The sequence below is a fragment of the Hyperolius riggenbachi genome, chromosome 7 (assembly GCF_040937935.1).
Source record: "Hyperolius riggenbachi isolate aHypRig1 chromosome 7, aHypRig1.pri, whole genome shotgun sequence".
NCBI lineage: Eukaryota > Metazoa > Chordata > Amphibia > Anura > Hyperoliidae > Hyperolius > Hyperolius riggenbachi.
Genome location: NC_090652.1, coordinates 141189814 through 141208058, shown reverse-complemented (window position 1 = coordinate 141208058; position 18245 = coordinate 141189814). Strand labels below are relative to the sequence as shown.

At 45.6% G+C, this 18245-nt stretch overlaps 1 protein-coding gene across 1 annotated transcript in view; it reads right to left on the bottom strand.

Annotated features, from left to right (window-relative positions):
* Nucleotides 1–4871: 4871 nt before the first annotated feature.
* The window catches only part of TNFRSF17 (TNF receptor superfamily member 17), a 36876-nt gene continuing 23502 nt past the window's right edge, over nt 4872–18245 (bottom strand). Inside the window, exons 6-7 of the mRNA XM_068247328.1 lie at nt 17507–17644; nt 4872–5331 (exon numbers count right to left, since the gene is read on the bottom strand). Of these exons, the coding sequence (XP_068103429.1) occupies nt 5021–5331; nt 17507–17644 (449 nt within the window). The 3' untranslated portion in view covers nt 4872–5020. The remainder of the gene's footprint in view (nt 5332–17506; nt 17645–18245) is intronic.

Genomic DNA, 18245 nt, shown 5'->3' with positions numbered 1-18245 from the left:
GCATGATAAGATTAACATGGGTACATATAGTATCGATCATACTAAGAACTTGCCTGTTTTTCTTTTCTGTTTATTTTTTTAATCGCAAGGGTCAATAAACCGGTGCTAGATCTATGCAGATGAGCCAGTTGGACTTGTAGTCCGATGCAGAGTGGCTCTCTTAAAAAGTTATTATAAGCCATAATAGTATCTCCCTAAACACACACTCCAAATAGCAGGATAGTGCTGAAAAAGTCAAAAGGTCACTATTTCTCTGTGTGAGAGCTGAATACATCAGATTTTGCATCACACTAACATGACTGCTCTTTACAGTTTACACTTAGAATTTCAGCCCTTAAAATAAATGGGAGCCGCATTTTTAAAAAAAATAAAGCAAATACTTACCTAAGGAGAGGGAAGGCTCTGGGTTGTATAGAGCCTTCCATCTCCTCTCTCGGTGTCCTCTATCCTGTGCTGGCTCCCCCCCATTTCAATCCCCCACCGAAAGGGTATTTGGAAGTCTTCGGGAGCCGTGTCCTCCAGAAGACGTGCGGCTCCATACTGAACAGGCGTGAGCATGCAAGAGAGCGTGCTTGTGCAGGTGCAGTACAGGGCCACCCTTCTTCAGGAGCACTCGGGCTCCCTGAAGACTTCTGAAGCCTCCTTCGGCCCGGGTAAAGCAGTATTTGACTAAATTAGTCAAATACTGCTACCGGGCGAGCCAGCACTGGAACGAGGGGACCAGGAGAGGAGCGGGAAGGCTCTATAGGACCCAGAGCCTTCCCTCTCCTTGTGTGAGTATCTGTCTCATTTTTTTAAATGCGGTTCCCATTCACTTTAAAGAGGAAATATGAGGGTCCTGTGAAGTCTATTTACCATTGTTAGTACACAATTATTTATCTCATAAGTTTATGTTCACTTCAAGTTTGTTTTACAGTTAAATAGGAAAGCCGCCGACATTAAATAGCTTAGATGTTTGTGCGCAGTAGAGAGGAGTCAACCACTTTGCAGCTATGATTTCACTGATTGCTTACAGAGCAACTTTATTGCATATTTTCAGTTATTTACATACATTTTCATTCTTTTTCAAATAGGCTGTTTTATTTTGTTTATTTTACAGATACCAGTGTTAGTTAGCTTGTTAAAGCTCTGAAATTTCTGTCAAGGTGTCACTGCCATCTTTGTTATCATTGGGAGATTTCTCCTGATCTCCTATCTAAGTTACATACAGCAACAGTTCTAATACAACAGGAGGATATTGACAGTACAGGGTGCGAGGGACGGAAGGAATAGCCTGACAGAAATTCTGTCTCTTCTCCTCCCTACTCCACAAGAAATGCTTTGTACATTGCTGTGTCACTGTTGAAAACATCTACTTCATTTCCCTTCAAAACAGGAAATTAGAACCCCCCCCCCCCCTCCCATTGGTAATATATATATATATATATATATATATATATATATATATATATATATATATATATACGGTATATATATATATATATATATATATATATATATACATATTCAGCTTCTTTATATTCAGTAATTTAAAGCGTTATGATACTCAGTATTTCCTCTAAAATCTACTGCCAAAAGGCCACTTCTCACCAACAGCAATTCATGCCCTTAAAACCCCTTACGGGAAATTAATGCACCGCCCCAAAGATATAATCACGGTCTTTGCAAATTTCTATAAAGACCTCTATACGGCACCACATTGCGAGAATGGAGAAAATATGGATAGAATATTAAAAGGGATTGATCTTCCTAAACTCCGTAAAGATTTATTACAATTAAATGCCAAAATTACAGAGGGGGAGGTCCAGCAGACCATCCGGTCCTTGGCCAATCACAAGGCTCCGGGCCCGGATGGCCTGCCAGGGGAATATTATAAAATTCTACAAAAAGAAGTAACCCTAACCTTAACAGCGGTATTTAATAAAACCTTAAAAGGGGAAGCGTTACTAGCATCAGGAAATGAAGCTCACAAAACTATTGCTAAAACAGGGGAAAGATCCACAAGATCCGGGGTCATATAGGCCAGTTTCTCTAATTAACCAAGATATGAAAATAATGACAAAAATAATGGCAGACAGACTTGCATATCTGATGCCGAAATGAATCAATAAAGAACAGGTGGGCTTTATTAAAGGAAGAGCAGCGGTAGCCAATATCCGCAAGGTGCTATCAGTTTTGAAACAGGTTAGGGCATATCCCAAAACATATAAATCCAGTGCGATCGTCACTTTTGATGCGGAAAAAGCATTTGATGCAGTTACTTGGTCATGGATCGCTAAAGTATTGGAAAAGATGGGGTTCAGGGGAACATTCCTTAACATGTTCAGCAAGCAAGAGTTTGTACCCCGGGTTTTCTATCCCAGCCATTTCACTTACAACGTGGGACTAGACAGGGTTGCCTCCTGTCCCCACTTCTCTTTAATATTGCTTTGGAACCACTGGCTAGGAAATTACACAAGGAGCTTAGGGGTATCCAAATAGGTCAAATAAAGGTCATCCAAACATTATTTGCAGATGACCTTTTGTTGGAGACCCAACTGCAGAATTGCCAAGGGCCTTATCTATTATAATAGAGGTGGGACAACAACACTCAGGGTTTAAGATCAACATGACCAAAAGTGAGATTCTGCCTTTGTCTAAACTAGCCAGTACCCGGGACCTTGAAGGTTTGGGTGTCAAAATTGCAAAAGGGAAAAATAGATATTTGGGGATAGAGATAGGGAGAGATCCATGTTCTCTTTATAGCTGAGATACAGGGGTGGAGTAATATACCGCTGGGAGTATTGGGAAGAGCGGCCCTACTAAAGATGGTCAGTTTCGGAAGGTTGCTGTACCCCATGCAAGTCCTTCTGCTATTATGGAAGCATAAGGACATGATATCCCTGAACAGAGTGTTCACAAAATTCATATGGAATAACAAACGTCCGCGTATCTGACTGAACAGACTGCAAATCCCAAAAGAGATGGGAGGCTTAAGCCTCCCAAACATTAGAAAATATAATACGGCATGTGTCTTCCGACACATCAGAGATTGGATAGCAGGGACAGAAGAGTTTTCAAATACTGAATTGGAATGCCATATTGCTAAGCCCTTGAATTTAACGGGTTTACTACATACAAATTGGCCAGTGTTACCCCTTCGCTTAAAGCATAATATACTATTCAGAGATACCCTAATAGCATGGAGGGAAGTGAGGAAGCTCTTTGGACTCCCTTGGAAAATATCTAAATATACTCCCTTTGAGAGGAATCCAGGGTTCCAACCGGGTTTAGGGTTTAACGCAGGAAAATTATGTGAATTGGACGGAGAGGGGCATCACCAAACTGGGGAATTTACTAAATTTAAAAACCCACAAATGGCTAACATTTACAGCGATGACAAGACAGTATGGCATTCCGAAGTCAGACTTCTTAGCATATGGGCAAGTCAAATCTTATGTGAAAGCAAGACTGCGGGACATAACAGCTATAGCTCACATCCTCCCATTTGATAGATTCCTAAGGCCACGAGGAGAAAAAATGTCTATATCAGAAATACAGAAAGAATTGTCAGATTTAGGGGCTAAGAGGTTAGCCATTCGAAACATGTCCTCATGGAACAAGCACTTCACAGAACAAAACCTAGAACTCAGAATCTTAGAAGGAAATGCTAGAGTTAGGCAATTCATTGTCAGCGAAACCTGGAGGGAATCACATTTGCTCATGATTTATCAAGCCAAATATGCTTTTAATATTCATTACCAGGTAACTAAACCAGGTTATATTAATCATTGCCCAAAATGCGGCTTGTTACAGGCAGACATGTTTCATTGCATATGGGACTGCCCAGTGATCCAATCCTTTTGGGAGAAGGTACTAAGATATGTTAATAAAATAGGTCACTTGACCAAACCAAAGGACCACATGACCCTTCTATTTAATGCTAAGCAGAAAGAGGAATCTAAAATTAGGATATCTGATCTGCAACATGTGATAATCATCGCTGCCTGAAAATCCATATACAATAGATGGATTTACCCGACACCACCTTCGGTCTGGGATATTAAGGAAGAATTAAGACACCTTATGTCGCTGGAGAAACTAGATGCTACTATGCATAAAGAAAAAGGCACAAAAAAGTTCTTTAAAAAATGGAAACCATTCCTATTGGATACCTTCTCTCCAGAAGAGCTAAATAGCATTGTGACTCCCTTCAAATATACCACATGGTATTTTAAGGCACACATAGCGGGTACCCTGGGCCCCCTGGACTTTGGATTATAAATCTGAACTTGGCAGATGCTGATTCCAACAATACCAGAAGAGACAACCTGATTATCAATAGATAGTGTGACCAGAGAGTGGTTGGGGTGGGGGGAGACTTGGGGTTGAAGGGGAGGGGAAAATGTTACCACTTTAGTTCAGCTAATGCATGTGGCATTACCAGTTTACTATGTAGCTGTTTCACCGTATGTGGATTAAACCTGTTGGAAAAAAGTAATAAAAACACTTTGGAAAAAAAACACATTTAAACACAGCACTTTGTTCTTCAGTGGAAAACTCCCTTGCTTCATTGGAAAGCTTTTGGCTGCATCTGAAGAAATGGTCAAATACGTTTAGTAAACATTAGCAAACTGCCGAAACTGAGCTGTACTGAGCTTCAAATCAGAAAGAGCTGAGAAGCGATGACTAGATAGATTTTAACATAAAAATACAGCAGCTATGTGGTAAAATGCAATAGCAGCTTTCAGAGCAGATAAACTGTACTTTGGGAACTTGTAATTTTCATACATCATATGTGCACAAAAGCAAATATGATAACTGTAGGGGTAATAAACAGTGGGAAAACACATTTTTTATGTTTTGTCCCTAACAAAGACACTCATTCTTATTTTATATCTTTTAAAATAATAACAATGTTGAAATAAGAATATTTACAACACGAGGTAACATGTAATGCCTGTGCCAATGCTGTGTGCTCTGCCGTGCATCAATGTGAAGCATGTACTCAGGTCAAGGTTTTATACATTTCCATATCAATTCATTGGTTCTCTTGCTCCAAAGCCGAACATTGTGATATTTCCACAAAAGCATCTCCTCTCACACCTGGGCCTGAATTAAAACTGACAGATGTTTTTGTGGTGACAAGAATAGCAGCTCCTTCCTCCACAGCCGGCAGAGGAAACAAGCAGTCAGATAAAGCTGTGTCGCAGCTACTGGTGATTACTGGCTCTTCTACTCCTTCGTTCTCCACTACTGGTATTTTCAGGCCATTACTAGAAACAGACTTCATCCCTTCCATGCTGTTTTCACTGTTCTCTTTTGTATTCTTAACGATCTTTTCATGCGAACCTGTAAACAAAATTCCATGGGATTAGTTATTTTACTGACAGCAGAGTTGTGCCTTTTAAGTAGCGATCACACTGTACTGTCCTAGTATAGATACTTTCCACAGATTGCTTTTGTAAAGAATAAGAGATACTGAGATCCCCATGAGAAGATGGATTCATTTAACCTTCCTGGCGGTAACCCCGAACGTAGTTCGGGGTAAGCCGCGCAGGAGGTTTTCTCCGGCCCTGCTCCGCCGATTTTGTTGATTTTTTTTTTTGCTGGACGCAGCTAGCACTTTGCTAGCTGCGCCAGCACACTGATCGCCCCGCGCCCGATCGCCGCTATACGTTGCGGCGCACGGGCCCCCCCCCAGACCCCATGCTCTGCCTGGCCAATCAGTGCCAGGCAGCGCCGAGGGGTGGATCGGGACTCCCAATGACGTCGGTGACATCATCCCGCCCCGTCGCCATGGCGACGGGGGAAGCCCTCCAGGAAATCCCGTTCTTTGAACGGGAATTCCTGATCGGAGATCGAAGAGGGCGGGGGGATGCCGCTGAGCAGCGGCTATCATGTAGCGAGCCCTGGGCTAGCTACATGATTTAAAAAAAAAAAACCAAAAAAAACTGCCGCGCTGCCTCCTGGCGGATTTTTTCATACCGCCAGGAGGGTTAAAAACTGTCAGATCTGTCAGAATTCTACCTAGTGTCATTGACAGCTACTTAGGAGAAAAGTAATTTATGGTGCATTTTATTTCTAGACAAATGCACATCTAATATATTTTGCCATTGTCTGCAATAGTGCTCCATTGAAAGAGGTAATGCATATGTTTTTAAAATACCTTTTTTTTTGGTTATTATAAAATCTATGCTCTTTCAAACAACTGTATTTCTTGATTTTTTGCATGTATTACTGTGCAATTTAGAACGTTCTGTTATAGTTTAAAATGTTAGTAACCAAAGTCTGAAACTGGTAAGGGGTACTTTGAATTCTAAATGAATAAGTACTGCATTGCACTGCTTGTTAACCTCTCAGAAGAGCAATATTTCATAATGAAGTGGTGCGTGGTCTGTCTCTCTACACAGTGCCTTTTTTTGCCAGGAGGTAAAGGTGTGTACACCATACCTCCCAACATTTTGAGATCAGAAAGAGAGACACTCAAGCCACACCCCTGGCACACCTCTAACCACACCCTTGACACACCCCTAGACACGCATACTATAAATATTCATGAGAAAAATATGTTGTTTTATCATTTAACCTCCTTAGCGGTAACCCCGTGTGTGACACGGGGTAAGCCGCCGGAGGGTGCCGCTCAGGCCCTGCTGGGCCGATTTACACATTTTTTTTTTGCTGGATGCAGCTAGCACTTTGCTAGCTGCGCCAGCACACTGATCGCCGCCGCCTCGCGCCCGATCGCCGCTATCCGTTGCGGCGCGCGCCCCCCCCCCCCCAGACCCCGTGTGCTGCCTGGCCAATCAGTGCCAGGCAGCACCGAGGGTTGGATCGGGACTCCCAATGACGTCCCGACGTCGCTGACATCGGTGACGTCATCCCGCCCCGTCGCCATAGCGACGGGGGAAGCCCTCCAGGAAATCCCGTTCTTTGAACGGGATTTCCTGATCGAAGATCGCCGGAGGCGATTGAAGCGGGCGGGGGGATGCCGCTGAGCAGTGGCTATCATGTAGCGATCCCTGGGCTCGCTACATGATTTAAAAAAAAAAAATGCTACGCTGTTATTCCTGCCAGGGCGTAGATTTCACCTCACTGCCGTCGCACTATTGCAGCTCCTACTGATAGCGTCGCTCTCTGCCCACAGCACCTCACTCCCCTTGCCGTCTCTATGACGGCAGAGCTCTGTGAGCTGGTCAGGAGCTTAATTCATTGGCTCCTGACCCTGTCATCAATGTGAGCAAATCCCATTGGCTTACATTGATCACAGGGTCAGGAGCCAATGAAATCAGCTCCTGACCGGCTTACAGAGCTCTGCCATCAAAGAGACGGCAGAGCCGGTGGCTTGAGGCGATGTGTGTATGGGATGACTGGCGGTAGCGGCAGTTTAGTGTGGTGATTTGTTGGTTTTCGGCGTTTTTTTTGTGCCAGCGGTCTCTGGTCCTTCAGGGGCCAGAGACTGATGGTACTGAAGGGGTTAAAATAAAAATAATATACCAACATGTATAAGTCCCTAGATCAGGGTCAGTTGAACTCAATCACATAAGGGACCAAAATCAAAAACATAGTCTAGGATGCTGGCCAAACTCTTTGTAAGATTTAAAATATATTTTAGTAGCCTCAAAATGACAATGTGTCAACCAGAAATATGAGTTGGAACTGACTGAAACAACCTTTTCTTTTAATAAACGGAAAAAAGTACACTGTATATACCTTTCTCACACACTTTTAGCATGCATTGCTTATTACCTGCACCTACCTGCAACCACAACCCATTGCCTCCATCCTACCTGTAGCCACAACCTGTTCCCTGCACCTCACCTGTAACTGCAACCTGTTTCCTGCACCTCACCTGTAACCACAATCTGCTCCCTGCACCTCACCTGTAACCACAACCTGTTACCTGCACCTCACCTGTATCCACAATCTGTTCCCTGCACATCACCTGTAGCCACAACCTGTTCCCTGCACCTCATCTGTAACTTCAACCTGATTCCTGCACCTCACCTGTAACTGCAACCTGTTTCCTGCACCTCACCTGTAACCACAATCTGCTCCCTGCACCTCACCTGTAACCACAACCTGTTACCTGCACCTCACCTGTAACCACAATCTGTTCCCTGCACATCACCTGTAGCCACAACTTGTTCCCTGCACCTCACCTGTAACCGCAACCTGTTCCCTGCACCTTACCTGTAACCACAACCTATTCCCTGCACCTCACCTGTAACCACAACCTGTTCCCTGCACCTCACCTGTAACCACAACCTGTTCCCTGCACCTCACCTGTAGTCACAACCTGTTCCCTGCACCTCACCTGTAACCGCAACCTGTTCCCTGCACCTCACCTGTAACCGCAATCTGTTCCCTGCACCTCACCTGTAACCGCAACCTGTTCCCTGCACCTCACCTGTAACCGCAACCTATTCCCTGCACCCCACCTGTAACCACAATCTGTTCCCCGCACCTCACCTTTAACCGCAACCTGTTCCCTGCACCCCACCTGTAACCACAATCTGTTCCCTGCACCTCACCTGTAACCGCAATCTGTTCCCTGCACCCCACCTGTAATCACAATCTGTTCCCTGCACCTCACCTTTAACCACAACCTATTCCCTGCACCCCACCTGTAACCACAATCTGTTCCCTGCATCTCACCTGTAACCACAACCTGTTCCCTGCACCTCACCTGTAACCACAACCTGTTCCCTGCACCTCACCTGTAACCGCAACCTATTCCCTGCACCCCACCTGTAACCACAATCTGTTCCCCGCACCTCACCTTTAACCGCAACCTGTTCCCTGCACCCCACCTGTAACCACAATCTGTTCCCTGCACCTCACCTGTAACCGCAATCTGTTCCCTGCACCCCACCTGCAATCAAAATCTGTTCCCTGCACCTCACCTTTAACCACAACCTATTCCCTGCACCCCACCTGTAACCACAATCTGTTCCCTGCACCTCACCTGTAACCACAACCTGTTCCCTGCACCTCACCTGTAACCACAACCTATTCCCTGCACCCCACCTGTAACCACAACCTGTTTCCTGCACCTCACCTGTAACCACAACCTATTCCCTTCACCCCACCTGTAACCACAATCTATTCCCTGCACCTCACCTGTAACCGCAACCTGTTCCCTGCACCTCACCTATAACTGCAGCCTATTCCCTGCACTCCACCTGTAACCAAAATCTGTTCCCTGCACCTCGCCTGTAACCTCAACCTGTTCCCTGCACCCCACCTGTAACCACAATCTGTTCCCTGCACCTCACCTTTAACCACAACCTATTCCCTGCACCTCACCTGTAACCGCAACCTGTTCGCTACACCTTACTGGTAACCACAATCTATTCCCTGCACCTCACCTGTAACCGCAACCTGTTCCCTGCACCTCACCTGTAACCGCAACCTATTCCCTGCACCTCACCTGTAGCCACAACCTGTTCCCTGCACCTCACCTGTAACCACAACCTATTCCCTGCACCTCACCTGTAGCCACGACCTGTTCCCTGCACCTCACCTGTAACCGCAACCTGTTCCCTGCACCTCACTTGTAACCACAACCTATTCCCTGCACCTCACCTGTAACCACAACCTGTTCCCTGCACCTCACCTGTAACCACAACCTTTTCCCTGCACCCCACCTGTAACCACAACCTGTTTCCTGCTCCTCACCTGTAACTGCAACCTGTTTCCTGCACCTCACCTGTAACCGCAACCTGTTCCCTGCACCTCATCTGTAACCGCAACCTGTTCCCTGCACCTCACCTGTAACTACAACCTGTTCCCTGCACCTCACCTGTAACCACAATCTGTTCCCTACACCTCACCTGTAACCGCAACCTGTTCGCTGCACCCCACCTGTAACCGCAACCTGTTCCCTGCACATCACCTGTAACCACAACCTGTTCCCTGCACCTCACCTGTAGTCACAACCTGTTCCCTGCACCTCACCTGTAACCCGCAACCTGTTCCCTGCACCTCACCTGTAACTGCAACCTGTTTCCTGCACCTCACCTGTGACCGCAACCTGTTCCCTGCACCTCATCTGTAACCGCAACCTGTTCCCTGCACCCCACCTGTAACCACAATCTGTTCCCTGCACCTCACCTGTAACCGCAATCTGTTCCCTGCACCCCACCTGTAATCACAATCTGTTCCCTGCACCTCACCTTTAACCACAACCTATTCCCTGCACCCCACCTGTAACCACAATCCGTTCCCTGCATCTCACCTGTAACCACAACCTGTTCCCTGCACCTCACCTGTAACCGCAACCTGTTCCCTGCACCTCACCTGTAACCGCAACCTATTCCCTGCACCCCACCTGTAACCACAATCTGTTCCCCGCACCTCACCTTTAACCGCAACCTGTTCCCTGCACCCCACCTGTAACCACAATCTGTTCCCTGCACCTCACCTGTAACCGCAATCTGTTCCCTGCACCCCACCTGCAATCAAAATCTGTTCCCTGCACCTCACCTTTAACCACAACCTATTCCCTGCACCCCACCTGTAACCACAATCTGTTCCCTGCACCTCACCTGTAACCACAACCTGTTCCCTGCACCTCACCTGTAACCACAACCTATTCCCTGCACCCCACCTGTAACCACAACCTGTTTCCTGCACCTCACCTGTAACCACAACCTATTCCCTTCACCCCACCTGTAACCACAATCTATTCCCTGCACCTCACCTGTAACCTCAACCTGTTCCCTGCACCTCACCTATAACTGCAGCCTATTCCCTGCACTCCACCTGTAACCAAAATCTGTTCCCTGCACCTCGCCTGTAACCTCAACCTGTTCCCTGCACCCCACCTGTAACCACAATCTGTTCCCTGCACCTCACCTTTAACCACAACCTATTCCCTGCACCTCACCTGTAACCGCAACCTGTTCCCTGCACCCCACCTGTAATCACAATCTGTTCCCTGCACCTCACCTTTAACCACAACCTATTCCCTGCACCCCACCTGTAACCACAATCTGTTCCCTGCATCTCACCTGTAACCACAACCTGTTCCCTGCACCTCACCTGTAACCGCAACCTGTTCCCTGCACCTCACCTGTAACCGCAACCTATTCCCTGCACCCCACCTGTAACCACAATCTGTTCCCCGCACCTCACCTTTAACCGCAACCTGTTCCCTGCACCCCACCTGTAACCACAATCTGTTCCCTGCACCTCACCTGTAACCGCAATCTGTTCCCTGCACCCCACCTGCAATCAAAATCTGTTCCCTGCACCTCACCTCTAACCACAACCTATTCCCTGCACCCCACCTGTAACCACAATCTGTTCCCTGCACCTCACCTGTAACCACAACCTGTTCCCTGCACCTCACCTGTAACCACAACCTATTCCCTGCACCCCACCTGTAACCACAACCTGTTTCCTGCACCTCACCTGTAACCACAACCTATTCCCTTCACCCCACCTGTAACCACAATCTATTCCCTGCACCTCACCTGTAACCGCAACCTGTTCCCTGCACCTCACCTATAACTGCAGCCTATTCCCTGCACTCCACCTGTAACCAAAATCTGTTCCCTGCACCTCGCCTGTAACCTCAACCTGTTCCCTGCACCCCACCTGTAACCACAATCTGTTCCCTGCACCTCACCTTTAACCACAACCTATTCCCTGCACCTCACCTGTAACCGCAACCTGTTCGCTACACCTTACTGGTAACCACAATCTATTCCCTGCACCTCACCTGTAACCGCAACCTGTTCCCTGCACCTCACCTGTAACCACAACCTGTTCCCTGCACCTCACCTGTAGCCACAACCTGTTCCCTGCACCTCACCTGTAACCACAACCTGTTCCCTGCACCTCACCTGTAGCCACAACCTGTTCCCTGCACCTCACCTGTAACCGCAACCTGTTCCCTGCACCTCACTTGTAACCACAACCTATTCCCTGCACCTCACCTGTAACCACAACCTGTTCCCTGCACCTCACCTGTAACCACAACCTTTTCCCTGCACCCCACCTGTAACCACAACCTGTTTCCTGCTCCTCACCTGTAACTGCAACCTGTTTCCTGCACCTCACCTGTAACCGCAACCTGTTCCCTGCACCTCATCTGTAACCGCAACCTGTTCCCTGCACCTCACCTGTAACTACAACCTGTTCCCTGCACCTCACCTGTAACCACAATCTGTTCCCTACACCTCACCTGTAACCGCAACCTGTTCGCTGCACCCCACCTGTAACCGCAACCTGTTCCCTGCACATCACCTGTAACTACAACCTGTTCCCTGCACCTCACCTGTAACCACAATCTGTTCCCTGCACCTCACCTGTAACCGCAACCTGTTCCCTGCACCTCACCTGTAACCGCAACCACCTGTTCCCTGCACCTCACCTGTAACCACAATCTGTTCCCTGCACCTCACCTGTAACCGCAACCTGTTCCCTGCACCTCACCTGTAACCGCAACCTATTCCCTGCACCTCATCTGTAGCCACAACCTGTTCCCTGCACATCACCTGTAACTACAACCTGTTCCCTGCACCTCATCTGTAACCACAATCTGTTCCCTTCACCTCACCTGTAACTACAACCTGTTCCCTGCACTTCACCTGTAACCGCAACCTGCTCCATGCACCTCACCTGTAACCACAACCTGTTCCCTGCACCTCACCTGTAACCGCAACCTGTTCCCTGCACCTCACTTGTAACTGCAACCTGGTCCCTGCACATCACCTGTAGTAACAAACTTTTCCCTGCACCTCACCTGTAACCGCAACCTGTTCCTTGCACCTCACCTGTAACCACAACCTGTTCCCTGCATCTCACCTGTAACCACAACCTGTTCCCTGCACCTCACTTGTAACTGCAACCTGTTCCCTGCACATAACCTGTAGTAACAACCTGTTCCCTGCACCTCACCTGTAGTCACAACCTATTCCCTGCACCCCACCTGTAACCAGAAATTGTACCCTGCACCTCACCTGTAACCACAACCTGTTCCCTGCACCTCACCTGTAGCCACACCTTGTACCTGCACACTATCTGCAACCACAACATATTGCATGTGCCCTACCTGGAACTACCACCTTGTACCTGCACTCAATCTGCAACCGCAACATATTGCCTGCATCCTACTTGTAACTACAACTTTGTACCTGCACACTATCTGCAACTACAACATATTGCATGTGTACTACCTGTAACTGCAACCTATTATTTGCACTGTATCTGTATTGTGCTTGGAGAAATATTCTGTACAGTTTTAACCTCCCCAAGCTTTTTCCAAACACATTTCAGAGTCACCTGGTGATGTACTCACAATATATCTGCATTTAGTTACCATTTCTTAATATAGTCCCTTAATTAATAATACAATATGCTGCATTACTTATTTTTGTCCTATCGCGAACCTATGTAGCCCTCTTATACTTACTGGGCAATTCTCATACCATTTGCTGTGATTCGAAACAAAAAACGTTAATCTCTTTGGTTCTGTTTGATAACAGTAAAAATTTTATATACAATATGAATTTTGAAGATATTAGGCTTAGTGAGATAATAATGTCACAGTACTTTCATTTTAGAAAGTGGAAGAGGTTTAAAAATTGTGGAATATTTTTACTGCTGTCAGGGTCCAATTTTCAGAAGATTCCCCTTAGCTTTTGTCCAAAAGTATGTGGGTTAATGACTCCAATAGAGACACACACAGCGAAAATCTAATTATTTTTTGAATAGTAGGGAGGAGTTTAGGCTTCTGTCTAGCTTTTATTGTCTTACCTCTATTCCTGTTTCTATAACCAGCAGAGTTTATGCAACCACAAATTCTCATCTCCATAACAGATTGTTTAAAAGAAAATTCTTTGTGATATGGAGACAAAGTGCTTCTGAGATACTACAGCTGGCATTCATAGCGATTATGCAGTACACAAATACATTTCTAGCTCACCTAAAGTTGCTGAACTGTAAAAAGGAGTATCTTGGGTTATTTGTCAAAGTTTCCTAACTTCAGCAGAGGTAATGGTTATGCAAATAAAGACAGATATATCATGCAAGAAAATCCCAATGCTTTCGATTTGAGTTCCCTCTATGTAATCCACGTAGGACATGTCTGTTTGCTTGAAGAAATCTATGACTAACTGTAAGACGCTCAATATCAGACCTGACACAGTAAGAGAATATCAGGTCTTACATAATAAAGAAGAACTCTACATGACTACTTTCTTGATAACTCAAACAAAATGACCGTATGCAATTCACTGGGTTTTCTTCTAGGTGATATTTTTAAAGTTGCAAATAAAATGCCTTCTAAGCCACCAGCCAGCAAGAAAATACTCAACATAATTTTGATAGTAATTTTTTTAATAACTTTTAGGTAATTTTTAAATTGTAAAATGCTTAAAAGTTATTTTAAGGAGAATAGGAAAATGATCTCCTCGGAGACAACTTAGGAGAAAAAGTTACAGTAATTGCACATGGGCCAATGTGTAAAGGCTCTGACTTCTTTTCTACTCTTTCTATTGCCCCGTAAATAATAATGCCACAAAGCTTCATTCTCTAGAAGCCAGAGAGCAAACGACTGAATGAAGCAAGAAATTTAATATCCGATACTCAGTATTAGTTATTAAGGGAAACTAAAGTCAGCATTATTTCTACGGGCAGGTGAGACCAGTGTCCACCCTGGCGTAGTGAAGGGGTGGGGAGCAGCAGTCACATGACACAGCTGCTGGGAGGGGGGCCGACTCCTCCTTCCCTTTCCTCGGCCCTCCCTACCTTCATGCTCCCCTTCCATTGCAGAGATTTAGTGCAGCCCGCGCCGGGCAGGGAGCACTAACTCACCTCATCAGGGCTCCCTCCATGCAATAGAGCTCCGTATGCTGCCAGTCTTCTCTGTCTCCAGTGCCATTCACTTTACTTTCTCTAATCAGGAAGTAGAGTGAGCAGCACTGAAGACAGAGAAGACCAGCAGCACATGGAGCTGTATTGCACAGAGCCTGGAAAAAGCTGAGCCTGATTGGGTGCACATGCATGAGTCGTCTGCACAGTAACACAGACTCGATTGGGCTTGGCTTTTTCCACTGAAGCCTAAGTGGGTCCATGCTACTGCACAGGCACAGTGCGGCTGCTCTTTGGTGGTCCTATCACTGAATTGGTTTGGCAGATGAGGACCGAGGAAAACTCTCTCGATCATATGCAATCCTCAATAATGTCACTTTTTTATACACCTATGAGGTGTATACTACAGTGGGTTGCAAAAGTTTTCGGCCCCCTTGAAGTTTTCCACATTTTGTCATGTTACTGCCACAAACATGAATCAATTTTATTGGAATTCCACATGAAAGACCAACACAAAGTGGTGTACACATGAGAAGTGTACATGCTTCCAAACATTTTTTACAAATAAATAACTGCAAAGTGGTGTGTGCATAATTATTCAACCCCCTTTGATCTAAGTACAGTCAGTTGCCTATAGACATTGCCTGATGAGTGCTAATGACTAAATAGAGTGCACCTGTGTGTAATCTAATGTCAGTACAAATACAGCTGCTCTGTGAGGGCCTCAGAGGTTGTCTAAGAGAATATTGGGAGCAACAACACCGTGAAGTCCAAAGAACACACAAGACAGGTCAAGGATCAAGTTATTGAGAAATTTAAAACAGGCTTAGGCTACAAAAATATTTCCAAAGCCTTGAACATCCCACGGAGCACTGTTCAAGCGATCATTCAGAAATGGAAGGAGTAAAGCACAACTGTAAACCTACCAAGATAAGGCCATCCACATAAACTCACAGGCCGAACAAGGAGAGCGCTGATCAGAAATGCAGTCAAGAGGCCCATGATGACTCTGGACGAGCTGCAGAGATATTCAGCTCAGGTGGGAGACTCTGTCCATAGGACAACTATTAGTCATGCACTGTACAAAGGTGGCCTTTATGGAAGAGTGGCAAGAAGAAAGGCATTGTTAACAGAAAGCATAAGAAGTCCCGTTTGCAGTTTGCCACAAGCCATGTGGGGGGCACAGCAACCATGTGGAAGAAGGTGCTCTGGTCAGATAAGACCAAAATGGAACTTTTTGGCCAAAATGCAAAACGCTATGTGTGGCAGAAAACTAACACTGCACATCACTCTGAACACACCATCCCCACTGTCAAATATGGTGGTGGCAGCATCATGCTCAGGGGGGTGCATCTCTTCAGCAGGGACAGGGAAGCTGGTCAGAGTTGATGGGAAGATGGATGGAGTCAAATACAGGGCAAACTTGGAAGAAAACCTCTTGGAAACAGCAAAAGACTTGAGACTGGGGCGGAGGTTCACCTTCCAGCATGACAATGACCCTAAACATAAAGCCAGGGCAACAATGGAATGGTTTAAAACAAAACATATCTATGTGTTAGAATGGCCCAGTCAAAGTCCAGATCTAAATCCAATCGAGAATCTGTGGCAAGATCTGAAAACTGCTGTTTAAAACGCTGTCCATCTAATCTGACTGAGCTGGAGCTGTTTTGCAATGAAGAATGGGCAAGGATTTCAGTCTCTAGATGTGCAAAGCTGGTAGAGACATACCCTAAAAGACTGGCAGCTGTAATTGCAGCAAAACGTGGTTCTACAAAGTATTGACTCAGGGGGCCGAATAATTACGCACACCCCACTTTGCAGTTATTTATTTGTAAAAAATGTTTGGAATGATGTATGATTTTCGATCCACTCCTCACATGTAAACCACTTTGTATTGGTCTTTCACGTGGAATTCCAATAAAATTGATGCATGTTTGTGGCAGTAATGTGACAAAATGTGGAAAACTTCAAGGGGGCCGAATACTTTTGCAACCCACTGTATGACTAGTTAAAGATTACATTGTGGGCTCTCCTGACGAACAGTTACCATAGTGACATGACTTACATTATGGACTCCCCTGATGAACAGTTACCATAGTGACATGACTTACATTATGGACTCCCCTGATGAACAGTTACCATAGTGACATGACTTACATTGTGGGCTCCTCTGATGAACAGTTACTGTAGTGACATGACTTACATTGTGGGCGCTCCTGACGAACAGTTACCGTAGTGTAATGGCTTATCATTGTGGGCTCCCCGACTAACAGTTACCGTAGTGACATGACTATATACTCTGTAAAGTGCTGTGAAATATAATAATCTATAATAATCTCCGTGTCCCTGCGTGTACTCTCTCTGTGTAGCGTTGTCTGTGCTGAACTGCTGTGCGCATGTGCGCGGGCGGCCGGGTGTGCGGCGGGTCAGCGGGCGGCCGGGTGTACGGCGGGTGCGCGCGTGGCAGGTAGCGTGCGCTCGCACCGAGAAACACAGACTTAGAGCCCGTTTTTAAACGGGCTTAGATCTACTAGTATATACATAATTATAATAATATGAAGGGAAATCTTCAAGAGAAACAAAACAACATTTAGGTCCCGAAACTATCGCTTGATTTTTTCTTTTCAGAGAAAGACTTGCTGAAGTTTTACTGGTATAAAATAGTATTAATTTAGAGTTCTTCAAAATATACCAAACTACTTACCTTCACAAGCTTTCTTTTTCCTTGATCTGTGCAGCTTAATGCTTGCAAATGAAACAGTTGTAACTGTCAGCACTGTGAGAGCCAGCACAATCCAGATAATCAAATAATTGTCGTTTGCTATCGTGGGACTAGCAGTGTCTAGAAAGGGAAAAACATATTTTAAAAAATGAATCTTACTGACAGTTAATAAGACATTGTTTAAACATGCTCAAACTCAGTGTTCCCTAGGAAGAGGCAGATGAGTCCCATGTGTCCCTCAGCTATCCTTCATGTTGTTTGTGGCAGCCTCTTCTCAGATGCTCCGCATGGGTTCCCCAGACAATAGCAGGAAATTTGGGCGCCTGGGGCTAATGGACAATTTGGGCTCCCACAGGCGCTAATGCTATTTGGGCTCCCATAGGCTTTGGGTGCTATTGTTATTGCGCCCAAAGCAAAAATTTGAGTGCAACGATAAATATTGTTTTCAACATTAGAACATTAAACTTTTTGAAATATGGTATGGTTTTGAAACTTGCAACGTTATTGTTTTTGTCATATTATTTTGTTTGTATGTACAAATTGTACATTATAAAATATGTTATCGTCTCTACTTTTGTAAGGGTGCTTGTGCAGGGGTTAATGGTTAGGGTTAGGAGTCAGGAATGTTTTTTGTGCTGGGGGTGGTTAGGGTTAGGCACCGCCAAGGAGTGTCTTAGGGTTAGGCACCACTAGGGGGGGGGTCTTATGTTTAGGCACCACT